A 16867-nucleotide genomic window follows, 5' to 3' on the forward strand; every position below is an offset into this window, starting at 1 on the left:
CAATCATTGAATGATAATGCTGCTTTCTTGTTATCTTTGAAAAGTTTTCTAGCCTTGTGACACACTTTAAAGGATTAACTGTTTACCGAGATATCCCATCTGTATTCTGCTTGCAATTTAAAGTGGAAATGCAGTTTAATTAAATCTGAAGAGCATACTGACGTCTTGCCTTAAAGCTTTGTAACAAGCAGCTATTTCACATTTATTACTTTGCTAGTTTCAAATATTACATAAAATATAATTCAGTGTTTTAATATAAAATGATCATGTGGTAGTTACTATCCTTATTTATATGAATTTTCCGAGATTTAAGTAATTTTTCCAATGTCAGACAACAGATGGACGACAGAGGCATAACTCAAAAAGGATCTTTTGGGCTTCCCTGGTGGCGCAGTGGTTGAGAGTCCGCCTGCCGATGCAGGGGACACGGGTTCGTGCCCCGGTCTGGGAAGATCCCACATACCACGGAGCGGCTGGGCCCGTGAGCCATGGCCGCTGAGCCTGCGCGTCCGGAGCCTGTCCTCCGCAACGGGAGAGGCCACAGCAGTGAGAGGCCCGCGTACCGCAAAAAAAAAAAAAGCATCTTTTTATACCAAGTACATATCCTATTTCCTACCTTTTTGGAAAAAAGAAATATATACATAGGTATATATTTGGAAAGTCCTATATATGTGCGTGCATATAAAAATACTGAAGATTATCCATCTATCTATCATCTATCTATCAATCTAAAATCTCACTTAACTTTCATTACTTGGTGATTTTCAAATACCAACCAGTTAATTTAATGATTTTTTTTCTCTTTCTTTTACACACAGCTCCAAACTTTCCCTTCTGTTTTTTGCCTCTTACTCTTTTTTCTTTGAGTTATTTTTAATGAATAACCTGTCATACACCTTTTTAACCAAATCATCTTTACAACTTTGCTCTATAAAGTATACTCAATTTTAAGAAGTCTTTAAGCATTTTAAACATATATAATTGATTCCAAAATATCTTAACATAAATATAATTTTCAATTCTTATGCTAATTATTGTTGTTAACACATATGCAAACTTTATCTATTAATCAACTTTGGTTTTTCTATAAAATAAAAAAATTGTCAGTATGTAAATAATTGTTTTTGATATATGGTGACAGTGAAGTGCTGTTCCTACTCTAAAAATAACCTTGGAAGCATCATTGTGGAATTAATATCTTAAACTAGAATCAATAGGAACTGATAGTAAATGTTATCAAACATTTCCAGCTCTGCATTTTAGAATTATAACTCCCTTAGCTTTTACATTCGTTTCAATACAGCCACACACTTAAATTATCTCAATTATATACTTCTCTTAAGAAACAGTCTGTACTTTGAGATCAAGCAAACACACCAAATTGGGTAAAGAAACAGAAAAAAGAACAAAGAGGAATTAGAGAATGAATCTTATACTCACGGAATGTTCTATAAAATTCTTCAAGAGCCAGGTGCTTGTCTGAGTTAAAATCATCATATTTCAGTAGATCATACAAAGAACAATCAGAAAGGTCCTTGCCAAGTTCCTCCTGTTTTATCACCTGACAAGAAAATTAAATTCAGGCAATTATATCTGTCTTAACATTTCTTTAGTATAATTAATTATATGTAAATCACTTAATAGGTAATTTAAGTCTGTAGTTGGGCAAAGAACTGAACCTATGAGAAACCTGGGTTTTCAGCTACTGGACATTTATTTTCAACTGTTTCAAAGATATACTTATAAATTTGACTTAGTTGCTTTGACGTTAAGATATGTACTTAGAATTTAGCCTGAATCTTCTAATACAGAAATCTCCCAGTAGGACCCAGAAAATCTGAACACTAAAAGGACATTTTTGTATTTCAGTCATTTCCTTTGCTCCACTTACATTGACTCAAGGAAATATCTGCACATGAAAATTTCCTCCAGTGTCTCAGTGACCCATGTCAAAATAGAACAGCTCTTCTCCAACAAAAATAGTGAGGAAATTTGGTCCAACTTTCATCTTCCTATTATTTGTAAAAAATGAAGTTAGTATTTTTTTTCTCTTCTGCCTAAACTCCTTTCCAGCTGGAAATGAAGGCATTTGGTATTCTGAATTAACTCCCTGGGTCACAAAGGAGCTATTCAACAAATGACTGTTTCCAGGAGCCAGATAGAACTAATGCACCGATTGATCATGGAAACCTACCCAAGCATGGGTGAGGAAAATCACCAGACTGCTTTTCTACTCTGTGCTCTGTCCCATGGACTGGGGCAGTAGCTTTTTTATACTCTGTTTTTTACCAGACAGATACAGCCTGTCTGGTAAAAGAGGTCTCCAAGATTTTTCAAACATTCCTTTTCATTCTGGGTGGCTGCATAGCTGTGTCCACGGTCTTTCATATTTGTCCACAGAGGGAGTGGTTCATATTGCTTGGAGCTTTGCTTCCCCGTGTTTTTCTTTTCTTTTTTTTTTTAAGTTGGTGCAATCAGGAAACACAGACTCTGAAGTCATCCAGCTCTGGGTTCAGACCATGCCAAGGACACTTAATAGTTCTAGAATATCTGGCAAGTCACTCAACCTTTTCTCAATTAGAAATTAAAGATAGTAACCTCTATCTCTCCTGGTTGTTGTGCAGACTTATAAAAACATGTATATGCTTATACACACACATATCGTCAAGTGCAAGACATACAGTATACGTTCAGACCTAATCAAAGTTAAAAATAATGATGTTTATTTGATGTGCTTCTCATTACAATAATTCACTGCAGACTTCCACACCAGCTTGTGCACATTATAGTTGTATATTCATGATCCTTTATTGTTTCTTTTGGTAGAGCGGGATGAGTCAAGCTTTGTCACAGCAATGGCAGATTGGTGACAGGAGTTACTAAAGAGCTATTTTTAACCTTTTATGGAACATCCATAAGTTAGAAGTTGTTATGCCTGCGCTTGGATGAGCTGCAGAGACAGCACTGAGGACGGAGCTTAGCCGATGGATCACTAGAAGCTCCAGCCCCTCCTGTAGCCACCTGAGTGGTGACATGCAATGACAGCACCTGCACTGCTAAATACGACTTTTACACATCATGTGTTCTCTCTTCTTGTTTACTGGATTCAAATTTCATTGGCTAAGCGGCATTTGCTGCCTTAGAAGGGGAGGAAAGTGAATGATTTATCCGCTTTCCATATAAATGGATATTGTCAATAGTGAGGATTAAAGCCCTAGGCTTTAGCACAGTCTAGCTGGAGGGATTAACAAAACTATCTAATGGCTGAAGCTATCTCTCCTGTAAGCCTAATGGGGAAACAAGTACTGCTTTTCTGTTTAGAAAGCAACGGCGCTCTCAGCCACTCTCCCTCTGTTATTCGTTAGATAACCGGAAGTGACTTTTCCCAGGTAGCGGAGGGGCAGTGTGTTTGATCTTACCTCACTACACTCTTCCTAAAGACCTGCAGTGCCAGCGCTGCAGTAATTTTTAGGATGCAGTGACACCAGGATTTGGTCAGATATTTAAATACTATTTTTAGTGACTTTTAGTCACGTACCTGTTTGTGAAATGATGGAACAGAAAGTTGGGAGAGAAGCTTTCATCATTGTACTGTATGTCTCATATTTATTTCTGTTCTAATATTTCACTCAAGTTAAATCATGTGTAGACCCAGAGAACAGACTCCTACTTTTTTCCTTGAAACTGGTTTTGACATAAGACTAGCTTGCTTTTGATTTGATCTTGAACTTGATTTGATCATGATTATAAAACTCCAGCTGGATATGCTGTTTTAATGAATGTGCTTTAGAAAAGTGCATGGTCCTGGCTAGTGAGCTTTTTATAAAAATCCTTGTTCACAGATGCTTGGCCATGCCCACGCACAGGGGAGAGGTGACTCACTCCCTCATTCTTCCATATTTTAAATACACGTTTTCCTCATTTAGTCCATTTTTGGTCAATGAAATAGCCTACTTAAGACATGCTTCCTAGTAACTTCTTCTCTCCTTTGTTTCCTGATGGGAGCATGGGTCCACTCTGGGGTGTTCCAAATGCGGAAGATACTTTCCTATAGACCTTTTAACCAGCCTGGGAAAACTGCTTCAGATATTTGGAGCTCTGATAGCCTTAACGAGCTGAATGTGTGACTGGGGGAAAGAAAGTATAAAACAAAATAGTAGTAATACATTAAGTACTCTGGTGCTGGGGATCCAAACTTGTAGGACATTTATTTCATTTACCGTCTGGCTCTGGTTCCAAAGACTTCCCACTGTAGCTTCCTCAGAATGCATGTGTTACGTCTGAACTAGAGATTCTTGACAAGGCCAGACTCACTGAATACACTGTCATTGAAGTATCTTATGTTGAAACTTTAGTCTAGGAGGCCAGTCACAGTTTCATTTGCAAAGTATCTTTTGAATTCAGGTAAGTACATTGTTTTTTTAGGCATAATGTTATTGCACACTTAATAAAATATTGTGTAGTGTAAAAATCACTTTTATATGCACTAGGAAACAAACAAACAAAAATTATGTGACTTGCTTTATTGCAATACTGTGGTAGTCTGGAACCAAACTGCAATATCTCTGAGACATGCTTGTATACTACACAGAATCTCAGATGACGATAACTTATCTAAAGATAAATAAAACTGGAAAGAGAAATAGAAAGTGCCAGAGGTAGATGTAGAGGACTGTCTCCCTGCTAAGAGATGTATGGTTATTAGATTTCTGGGGATAAGGCATGATTTGGACATCCAGGTTTATTATATTAACTCTCACAAAAGCAATAAGATACGTGTAGTTGATTTTGATGGTCTCAAGTCGGGTCATGGTGATGAGACCATCTGTGTAGGGGGTAGGAAGACAGAGGAGTCTAATCTTCCAGTTTTGTGTCTTGTTCTTTCCTCTCCTTGGTGGAGTGGGAGAAAAGATGAACTCATGAGATATACCACTCATACTGCCAACTACTAATTGGCACTTGCCAGCTCCCTCTACAAGGATTAAACCATGCGCTGCTGCAGCTGCTGACCTTCAACACCCCCTGAAAGTTCAGGTGGAGAGCAGAAATGAGGCCCTCTGTGCTCTGCAAAAAAGTGGCAGAACAGGTCTTCAGATAGTTAGATATTTTCAGGAGACAATTTTATGAGCTCAATTCTTGTATCTCCTCATATCTAGAAAAGCACTAAAATCCTTTGTGGTGACGTCTGTTCCTTGTGACAAGTAACCTTCACGAGACCAGCAGAAACCTTCTGCAAAAAATATGTGCTTGATTGCATGTACTCCCTCTTCACCAAAATCACATGTATACTGACCTGCCCCCCAAAATCTTTGGAGCAGTTTCTCAGAACTCTCCGAAATGCTGTCTCCCGGGCTATAGTCCTCATTTTGCCCCAAATAAAACAACTCACAGCTCTCACGTTGTGCATTTTTTTTTTTCGATTGATAATGCTCAAGTAATCTGAGTTCTTCCTCATCCTTTGAAACTATTTTTCTCAAACTAATCATGCCTGTGTCAGAATCACAATGGTCTTAGTGGAGTTAGAGCTCAGTGATCCTCTATTTTAAAGAAAGTCCATCACGTTTGTGAAGTTAAGCAGAGGTAGATATATTCAGTCCTTTACTTGACAAATGTGTAGGCTCAGAAAGGCTCCAAGGCTCAGAAAATAAATAGACTCCTGTGGTAACAATACACATCTCCAGGCACTGGCTTTTAACTTTCTCCCACATCAGTATAGGTTGGCTCTTCTATTACTTGGTCCTCCAGACTACTTCTTATCCACTTTCTTCCTTTCTCCCTCTCTCCCTTCCTCCATCCCTCTTTCTTTCCTTTCTTTACAACCACCATATGCCAAGAATAGTTTTAGGGACTGGAGATTAATTAGTAAGTAAGAATGACTCCCTTATGGAGTTAATATTCTAGAAACGGTGAGTGGGAACATGGAATCGATTGAAAAAAACAAGATAATTATGGATGGTCAACAGCGCTTAAAAATAAACAATGTGAAAGGACAGAGGGTAAATAATTAATATTACAAATTATAATGGCTTATTCATATATAACTGATGCTACCCTGCAATAGGTGTATTAAAAGAAAAGAATTGCATAAAACAATCACATCTTCTAAGTTCTCTTTGAAGTTTCGTAACATGCTTAAAACGTTAGAAGACGCTTAAAAAATCATTAGGGCCAACATTAATTTTGAAAGACTAGCTGAAGAGATAAAATTATTAAACAATTGGTGGGATGAAAACTATAATTTGAAAGACTAGCTGAAGAGATAAAATTATTAAACAATTGGTGGGATGAAAACTATTTTAGTTTTAAGGCATTCTATGTGGCTCACAGGGATTCTCTGAACATGAATGCCAACATTTTTAGTATACTTTGACATTCTAAAAGAATGCTACAAACAATATATTTAAAATTTTTTAAAAACTTAATTTTAAATTTCAAGTTGTCTTATGATACTATGAACAGAGTTAAAGCAAAAAAAAAAAAAAAGAATATTTGAAACTACTTACTAAGGTTTCGAGCTACAATTGAAATTACTGTTTATTAATTGGAGCCCTGAGCTACACCTAACACAACAATACAGGCCTTACCTTTCTGTTTTAAGTGCTAATTGTTGCTGTTATTATTCTGAAATCCTTAGCCCTTGGAAGGAAATTCCCAGTTCTACTAGGATCTACCTACTGGCATTGCCAATGCCATTTTAACACCTGGTTTCTGCTGCCTTATTTTGTATACCTGACAGGTTTATGGGGTTTGTAAATGTTGAATAGGATTAATTACCATGGCACTCCCAGACAGTCCTCACTTATCTCCTTCTCTACCCAAACAAAGGCTTATTTATTTGCATTTAGTTTGTTTCCACTAAAATAGCATTTTATCTGTGGGGTAAAACAATTCTTACCAATCTCATTATACATAAATATGTTGACTAGCTACAAGAACCCTTTTAAAAATCTTTAAAACTGCAATAGGCTTAACAACTCAAAATAAAGACTAACTGCCCATTCCCTATGTAGCAGTTCTAATAAATTTTAAAGAAAATGGATATGTACAAAGTCTGCAGAGACATCAGCACCATGCCTATCCTGTTAGCTTAAAAATATCTAGCGTTATTTATTCTTGCTTTTTTATTTAATTTTGTAAATGAATTCACATATGGTAGTCATTGAGCAAATGGCTCTTTAAGTCAAATATATATAACATAATAATCTAAATCCTGAGAACAAGTAGTTCCTTTTATTATTTTAATAAACAGTTGTCATGTGTGCACATTAAGGAAATATTTCATTCTAATATGTATTCCTAATGTGAATCAGCTTATTAAGACGACAGAATCTAAATGAAGAAAAAAGCTAAATCAATATACTCAATACAGCTGCTAATTTAAACTCAGACTCACAAGGGAATGACTTTGCATACTTAAACTCCATGGGCGGTTATTTTATGAAACGGGGAGAAGGTTGAGGAACACATTTGCCAAGCCATTAGCACCATTTCACTTCAAGAACTCTACGTTGGCTGCTCTTAAATTAAGCAAGGAGAATTTTAGGCTGAGGTTGGCTCTAATGCCTTGGCACATACAATACAACCAACCCCTAAACCTGTAAATGCCTCAAGGTTATGAAATCAAAACCTAAGGACAACCAGTCCTAAGGACAACAACTAGGCTTTAATCTGTAGCCAATTAGTACTTTCCTTACTTTGCTTTCACCTTCTCTCTGTAAAAGTTTTCCCTAGCTCCCGTCCGCAGAATGCTTCTAACACCTTTTGGTATGGCGCTGCCAGATTTGAATGGATTTTTGCTCAGATAAACACAACACTTTAATATGCTTCCGTTTATCTTTTAACATTGCTAATAAACTCAAGGGTGCCATTCTGCTGAGTGAAGTCTGCGTATGTATCCCCTCATTTTACTCTGAGGAACCATGATGCAAGAAGTAGTTGTCCCTTCTCTAAGGGACAATTTATACAAATTCTCTTGTGCTTCTAACCCTGGTTAACCTCTGTGACCCTATAAAATCCAAGTCTTCCCATATTGCTCTGCACACTTCCCAATCTGACCTAATCTCATTTCCTTTCCAACTCAAACCCATCATAGTATCCTCTGTAAATCCTGCTCTCTGATCAGAAAATTCTCTTTTGGCTTCTATTTTTATGAAAACATGTTCTTCACCATACTGACTTTAAGAAAATCTGGCTACCCCTTAAGAAAACCAGTTGTCCAATAATTTTAACAATTGGAGACTAATTTTTTTCTCACGTCTATTCTACCTCAATGGAAGGAAGATGGTCAAAAATTAAATGCTTCCCTATTGGCACTTCTGGATTTCTTCCTCCTCCCAAATGAGTTTTCTTTCATCAGATAGATAGATAGATAGATAGATAGATAGATAGATAGACAGATGGATGGATGATAAATAGAAGCTACTCCTTTGAATGTCAGGTCATTCAGTTACATAATTCTTTCTTATTCTCTCCCCATAATTCACCAATGATTTACCCCTCAATTCACAATATTTCTGTCTACCTTAACTCTTTATCAATATCCCCAGAAACTTCAAAATGCATATGAATAAACCACCAGGAAGAGTTCTATGCTTCTTTTCGTAGCAAATGATCATTAACCTTCTCTCTTCCAATGACCTTTTCCCACATGCCAGCCTACCAAAAGGAATGTGATCATACCTTAGGTCACTTCATCCTGAAATCCTTATTTCAAGCATTACAGGTCTGTTTTGGAATAACATATGTTCTTAAAACCAGAAATGTGTTACTGTGTAGCTGAGTGGCTGACCATACTAGTCACATACACAATACTTAGGGGAGAAACCCTGTTTGTTATTATGTTTCAAATAAAGACTATACTTTACATTTGTTAAGGCTTTTTCCGTGAGCTATTATCCTATGAGACATACATTTGAATATTAAGCAAATTTGGAGCATATTCCTACAAGGACAATTTTCACTGAAGCAAGCATTAGTAAAGCTCAGATTTCACCGTAGACCCAAACAGAGCCCTGGATTCTTGCTGTTGGAGAAGGCAATTTAAGAGAAGCAGGAGAGAGATACAGATAATAGAGATGAACCTCAGACACTTGTTTAGATTTGGGGAATGGAACTAAGAGAGAACACCAAACAAGCAAAGGTTTCACACCGTCAGCCTGGTCTTTGGGAAGAGCCAGAAAATTTGATTTTGCCTTTAGTGCATAGAACTGGTTACTGGCTGAGACCACTCAGTTCTACCACCTCATTCTGGATAGGACCCAGGCAGTATAGCACAGATTTAAGAAAAGATACAGGGCTGCCTAGACCAAAGTAAATTAAATGTCCATTTACCCATTGTCAATAAAGAGAGAATAGACATCTTAAAACAAAAATGCTCAACAAATACTTTAAATGTGATTGAAATATTACCTTTGTCATATAGTAATTAAGACACGTATATGGGAGAGGAGAGAGTGATGAGCTGTTCTGTTCCTGTAAAAATGCTCCCACACTCTCCCCTGTCATCCAACCCCATGTCCCTCAGGAAGGCAAAAATCCTCACCAAGGGTGAGAATGGACATAATACACACTTGAGGAAAGAGAGAGAGGTGGGAGTTCGCTTGGTTCTGAGGGTATAAAAAATAAGGCAGAAGACAGAAGATAAGAATTTCTACTAGTCTCAGGGATTGAAGACTTATTTGCCAAAGGAAAGACTGTGCCAGATATTGCTTTATTTTTTTTAACATCTTTATTGGAGTACAATTGCTTTACAATGGTGTGTTAGTTTCTGCTGTATAACAAAGTGCATCAGCTATACGTACACATATATCCCCATATCCCCTCCCTCTTGCACATATCGGTTTTTGATATTGGTGTTATTATATTCTATAACTTGCCATTAGTTTTTAAGAAAGGCACATAGATGTTGGCGACTATTGAAAGTGATGTATTTGGTTATACACATTTAGGGGGAGAATATAAATAAAACAGAACTATATTGTTTTGAGTGATAAGGAATTTGGAGCCCCAGGGAAAATTAAGGAGTTGAAACTGAGAGATAGACTTGGGTCCTGCGTCTGTGGTACAGAAAATGCGAGGCATGATCTGGACAGAGCACAAGGAAAAGAAAAGTGTACAAAGTGCTTCATCTAAACTGGATTTCAATGTGTGATTTGTGTAATATGTGATATAATCCCATCCTCTACCACCCTATACATCTTCAGTCATTCAACCAAGTACATATTGCTTTTTGCAAATGGATTGTGTGTGTGTGTGTGTGTAGCTCAAAGAGAAATGCAAAGGGAATGACAGACATCTGGATTATAGAAATGTAATACTATTATTACAATTACTACTACTATTATCAGTACTCAGTTACTGTACTATACTAACTGAGGACTTATATATTTTTAAAATGTTTAAATTGTAAAATACAGTCAATTGAAGCATATTGTTTCTTTCATAACACGTCTATGTCTGTCTTAATCAAGAAAAGAAAAGTGTACAAAGTGCTTCATCTAAACTGGATTTCAATGTGTGATTTGTGTAATATGTGATATAATCCCATCCTCTACCACCCTATACATCTTCAGTCATTCAACCAAGTACATATTGCTTTTTGCAAATGGATTGTGTGTGTGTGTGTGTGTGTAGCTCAAAGAGAAATGCAAAGGGAATGACAGACATCTGGATTATAGAAATGTAATACTATTATTACAATTACTACTACTATTATCAGTACTCAGTTACTGTACTATACTAACTGAGGACTTATATATTTTTAAAATGTTTAAATTGTAAAATACAGTCAATTGAAGCATATTGTTTCTTTCATAACACGTCTATGTCTGTCTTAATCAAGAAAAGAAAAGTGTACAAAGTGCTTCATCTAAACTGGATTTCAATGTGTGATTTGTGTAATATGTGATATAATCCCATCCTCTACCACCCTATACATCTTCAGTCATTCAACCAAGTACATATTGCTTTTTGCAAATGGATTGTGTGTGTGTGTGTGTGTAGCTCAAAGAGAAATGCAAAGGGAATGACAGACATCTGGATTATAGAAATGTAATACTATTATTACAATTACTACTACTATTATCAGTACTCAGTTACTGTACTATACTAACTGAGGACTTATATATTTTTAAAATGTTTAAATTGTAAAATACAGTCAATTGAAGCATATTGTTTCTTTCATAACACGTCTATGTCTGTCTTAATCAAGATATTGCTTTCAATTATTTCTTCTAACTTGGTTTTATGGGCAAGAGAAAACTGCACAAAACTAGGTATTTTACAGTTTGACAGGTAAGGATATTTTAGTATAATATATACCAGCATCTTAAAAACAAAATATATATGATATTTATTTAACGTTTAGTTCAATTTAACATCATATCTGTAAAGACAGGGGCACTATATACTCTGGAGAAAAATGCCCAACACCACAGTGGTTGCAGAATGATGCCATGTACATGTCTCTAGCCTAGAACTCAGGATTTAACAACATTCATACTAGCTACGTGAGATAAGCAGATGAGTACTTCAAATGATGTGAGCAAAATAAATAATGAATAAATAAATAAAACATGCTACCATTTATTTTTCCTAATTTCTTGGAATAACCAAACTATTTTTCTTCTTTTGTAAGAAACATTTTTTCATTGTGAAAATTGGTATTAAAATGTTTGCATATTTAATAATGTGTACATAGATTTCTGAGTTATAATGGCCGATTTGTTGTCACCTATCAGCCGATTGTAAACATTAAAAAATGCAGGGTTTCCCTGGTGGCGTAGTGGTTGAGAATCTGCCTGCCAATGCAGGGGACACGGGTTCGAGCCCTGGTATGGGAAGATCCCACATGCTGCGGAGCGACTGGGCCCGTGAGCCACAATTACTGAGCCTGTGCTCCGCAACAACAGAGGCCGCGATAGTGAGAGGCCTGCGCACCGTGATGAAGAGTGGCCCCCGCTTGCCACAACTAGAGAAAGCCCATGCACAGAAACGAAGACCCAACACAGCCATAAATAAATACATTTTTAAAAAATGCAAAGGATGAACTGGATGGAAATATTGATCAGTTGCTTATCCACTATCTCAAGCATGTGTGCCCTCTTTATATTTCCATTATCCTCCACGGATAATCCTCCACAAACTTAGATTGGAAAATTTAACTAGAGCTAACAATTACATCATGTTTTCTATGTGCTAGTTATGTTTCTAAGAAGTCTACATTTTCAAAATAATATCAATATCACATCCAGCTTACATACTAGGTGTTATTATCATTGTTGATATGTAGAAAGGGAAGTTGGGACACAGAGAGTTTGGGTCATTTGCTAAAGGTTGCACAGGAATTAAGTAGTAGATATGAGTCCAGGTTCTATAATCAAAGTTCTTAAACTGTAATACTATAGATCTTACCCCCTTTAACTATTGCTTTTTATTATCTCTTTCTTCTCTCAACTACCTCTAGTTTCTAATTTACTTGAAAATCTGCAAGAGAAACTTTAGAATATATATTCATTATGTGGAGTATGAACAGAACACGGGCAGCCAGCTTTTATGCTGAATTTATAAAACCTCAAAGCCAAATTACGTTCATTAATTTTTACTTGTCATTGGCAGTATCTTGGAATTACAGATTACATTTCTGCTAATAATAGCTTGTAAATTATTAGCAGACACCATTAAGATCCTTTTCCCTTTTACTCTTTTAATTTAAATTATTTTGAAACTTGATATTAAATGAGGATATTATATGTTTCCAAGCTGATTTTTAAAGTCATATATTTGACTTTAATATTATAATACTTGGAATACAAGTTCTTTAAAAGCAGCTGTAACCTAAAAAGACACAAGTCAAAAACAATATTTATGCTCGTAAGAGCTAGAAATGTATTATATCTTTTCCACGGCGTCAGTTACAACCTTCTGGTTTTTTCATAGCTGATTGCTGACAGGTGAGACACTAACATTTCCACTCTATAAAGCTGAAGGAAGGACTGGGGCATGTCTTCAGGGGTTAGTAAGTATTACCTCCCCAGATCCTTCCTTGCCTGTACCTTGTGGACGGTCAACATATAAACAGGATTCTGAAGATCCTTTCTGCTCTCACATGATAACTTTCAGATGAATTGGAAGGGCACTTTTCAGATGTAAAAGCAAATTCAAATCAAAGGTAACAGGAAAAACAAAACTAAACGTTGTAGCAGATGACTTTATTATGGGTTGTGCTCTGTCCTCCCCAAAGATATGTTCAAGTCTTAACCCTGAGGACTTCAGAATGTAAACTTTTTTGGAAATAGGGTCATTGAAGATGTAATTAGATACTGTAAGATGTGGTCCTGCTAGAGTAGGGTGGACCTTCAGTCCAATATGACTGGTATCTTTGAAGAAGGGACAAAATGATGTGAAAACAAATACACAGAGAGAAGCTATTTGACTGCAGAGGAAGGGACTAGAGTGATGCACCTATAAGCCAAGGAATGCCTGGCACTACCGGAAGCTGAAAGAGGCAAGAAAAGACTCTCCCCCGCAAGAGGCTTCAGATAGAGCATAGCCCTGCCAACACCTCCATCTCAGACGCTGAGCCTCCAGAACTGACAGAGAGGTTGTCTGAGCCACCCAGTTTGCGGTACTTTGTTATGGCCACCCTAGGAAACGAATATAAACTCGGATGTAGCAGAAACTTGAAACAATTATAGGTGAGTGATGTCAATGCCATTTTTCAGTGATGAGCAATTTTCTTTTTGGACTCAGAAGTGGGTCCTAGATTTGGTCAGATCATGTGTCACACCCAACCACTGGTTAAAGTAGTGTAGACATGTTAATGAAAACTAAAAACTATTATAAAATAAAAAAGTAAGAAACAAAACCAAAAACACAATATATTTGAATATGTCAGCCATGCATAGATCCAAGTGACATACCTTAATTATAAATTCATTTTAACTGAATTATGTCATTACTAGAAATGTAAAATTCTAAAGAGTTTCATTCTTGAAAAATAAATTATGACATGTATGACAACATGAATATCTTAATTAAAAGTGGTCTAACTTTACCTTAAAATTCCAGAGTTTCATTCCTTGAATCCCAGGGCCTGGGACTTAGTAGCTACTCATTAAATGTAAGCTGAATTAAAGAAGATAATGAAAACGGTGTGTTTTTTAATTACCTAGAATGACAAGTCAATTTGCTCACAAGGTCACTTTGATATGAAGTCTCTAAGCTAAGTTACACTATCCTAAAGCTTGAAATACTTGCATAGTAAGACCGATATTCCACATTGTTGGATTTTTTTAAGTAACCCGTAAAATTAAATATGAAATGTGAATGGCATGATGTTGTGGAAATAGACAATTGAATTTTTTTTTTGAAAACTATATTTCCTGTTAAGCACAGCAGCAAAATCCACCTTAAGATCCACTATAGGAATTACCACGGACTCAGCAACACTCCTCAGGGCTATCACCAATCTCCTAGGCGCCCTGGAGTGGCTTAGTCTCTCCTTTGCTCCCTAAAAACCTATATATATTTGTGGAGCAATTTTATGTCCATCATTTTACATTTCCATCACTATTCACAAGTAATTTAGGTTCTTAAATCTGGGTATTTCAATTTCCTTCAGCAGTCTGTCTCAGTAACACACACATTAAAATATTTCTAATTTTCCAAAATGGCTCACATAAAGACCTTTTGTCTATTAAAATATTCTCTTCTCTTTAATAACAGTTTGTCTATATGTATCATTTTGGTGGCAATTTTCAAAGAAATGAAATTTAATAATGTTGACATAATATTAAAATCAGATTTAATATACCTGATCTTTGATAATTAAAAAAGTACTGGAGTAGGTCAATAATTGAATACCTTCTTAAATCACTTATTTACAATATGTTATAGTTGTACTCAATTGCTGTTCAGTAATGCCCTTGAATACCTAAACAAGCTTCCATTGACTGATAGAAAATTAAACATTACAAAAGCTCCAGAACATATCTGGAGATATTTTATAAACTCTATAAGAGAGAACTGGCAATTCCTTTAGGTATTTAAGGTATAGAAACCAGTCAAAAGTAGGTATCTCTTTTAAATTGTACAACATCATATAAATGTTACTTAAAATTAATACTGCTGATAGAGTAGTCAAATTTTTCTCTTAAAAATATTTTATGTCTATAGTCAATTTATATGAATAAAAATATTTTTATTTATATAGCATAAATTCATACAAATGTAAACATATTGCATACGGTATACTTAAATTAGCTTGTTAATTTAGTCATTAATCTTACCTGAGTTAGTTCATTGATATCTACAAGTCCATTACTGTCGGCATCAAAATATTTAAACATTTGATCCACCAGCAACTTCTTCCGAAATACGTCATCACCGTTAGGGTTTTCATTGTCTCGTGTAACATACTTTTGATTTTGTAAATCTAAAAGCATGCTTTTCATCTTGCTGTATTCAGTGGCCTTGCAGTTATCTCCTGTAACAAAAGAACTAAGTTATTTTCAAAACAATAACTTATTTTTGTATTTTCAAAACAATCATTTATTTTATTAATGTTGTAAGCTGATATCTAGTAGATAACATACTTTGTACATAATATTTATGTTTCTACTTGCATACTTTACCACTTGTACAAGGAAAAAAGAATGGGCTATCTACATGAGAGGACAGAAAATTTTCATTAGTATCAAATCCAATAACAACACAAATACTGTGTGTTTTCTCGATGACAAAGTCATTGATTCTATGAATGTACATAGAAAAACATGATAGCTTCAATTGGCTCCAATGTTTAAATACACTACCTTAGTTTAACTCCTCACTACACATGTCTATAGGTGATAATTTCACAGGTTTTGAACATGAGGTTCAGGGAGATGAAATGGCTCACCCAAACAAAGGGTTAGATTGTGCTGGATTTTGTGCTTAAACTGACATATATATCTGGCTCCAAAAGAGTATAGTAAGTTTTTAATTGGAAATATATATATTTTTTACATTTGGATTTGTTTTGAAGAAGTTTGTGTGTATTTACATTTTTTCTTGATTCTATTTTTTTTGTTTTGTTTTGTTTTGTTTTGCGGTACGCGGGCCTCTCACTGTTGTGGCCTCTCCCGTTGCGGACCACAGGCTCCAGACGCGCAGGCTCAGCGGCCACGGCTCACGGGCCCAGCCGCTCCGCGGCATGTGGGATCCTCCCGGACCGGGGCACGAACCCGCGTCCCCTGCATCGGCAGGCGGACTCTCAACCACTGCGCCACCAGGGAAGCCCTCTTGATTCTATTTTTAATGATGCTAAGCTCATATTTGTTTTCTTCCAAAAGTTTATTTATTTACTTATTTTTCTGATATTCATCTATTTCTCCGTTTAGAGTCTTGGTGTATAATATGAAATATGTTTCCATTTTGTATCTTGAAGTCTTAACCTGTCAATTTCATTTCCACAGCTAAAGTATGAGCTTACTGAAGTAACAACACATTACAGATTTTCAGTATCTCCCATAAAATAACCAGCAGAATACTGGGAACTTCACAGTTAATGGAAATAGTTGCTTGGCTTAATATCTTCAAAAATAACTGCAATTGCTCTAATATCTTGACATCATTATTTTACAAAGGATTTTTCTTACAACAGTCTCCATGCTGATGTCTATAACACATTGAAATGAAATGTGCTTACTATTGATAGCAAATGTGATATAAAATGTATACAGAAAATACAATGTGTAATGTAATTTATAAATGAAAAAGTAGGCATTATATTAGCTGAGAATTTTGACAATATATTTTTTAGGAAGAAACCTAACTTTAGAGTTGTAGTTCATTTTGACAATTAAGCTGTGACAGAATCTACATTATT

General features: G+C 35.8%; 1 protein-coding gene across 3 annotated transcripts in view; it reads right to left on the minus strand.

Annotated features, from left to right (window-relative positions):
* The window catches only part of FSTL5 (follistatin like 5), a 656124-nt gene that overhangs the window by 320003 nt on the left and 319254 nt on the right, over nucleotides 1-16867 (minus strand). For all 3 annotated transcript variants that reach the window (XM_065877718.1, XM_065877721.1, XM_065877719.1), the window contains exons 4-5: nucleotides 15288-15484; nucleotides 1441-1561 (exon numbers count right to left, since the gene is read on the minus strand). In XM_065877718.1, coding sequence (XP_065733790.1) covers nucleotides 1441-1561; nucleotides 15288-15484 — 318 coding nt within the window. The remainder of the gene's footprint in view (nucleotides 1-1440; nucleotides 1562-15287; nucleotides 15485-16867) is intronic.

The sequence above is a fragment of the Phocoena phocoena genome, chromosome 5 (genome assembly GCF_963924675.1).
Source record: "Phocoena phocoena chromosome 5, mPhoPho1.1, whole genome shotgun sequence".
In the NCBI taxonomy this organism is placed as follows: Eukaryota; Metazoa; Chordata; class Mammalia; order Artiodactyla; family Phocoenidae; genus Phocoena; species Phocoena phocoena.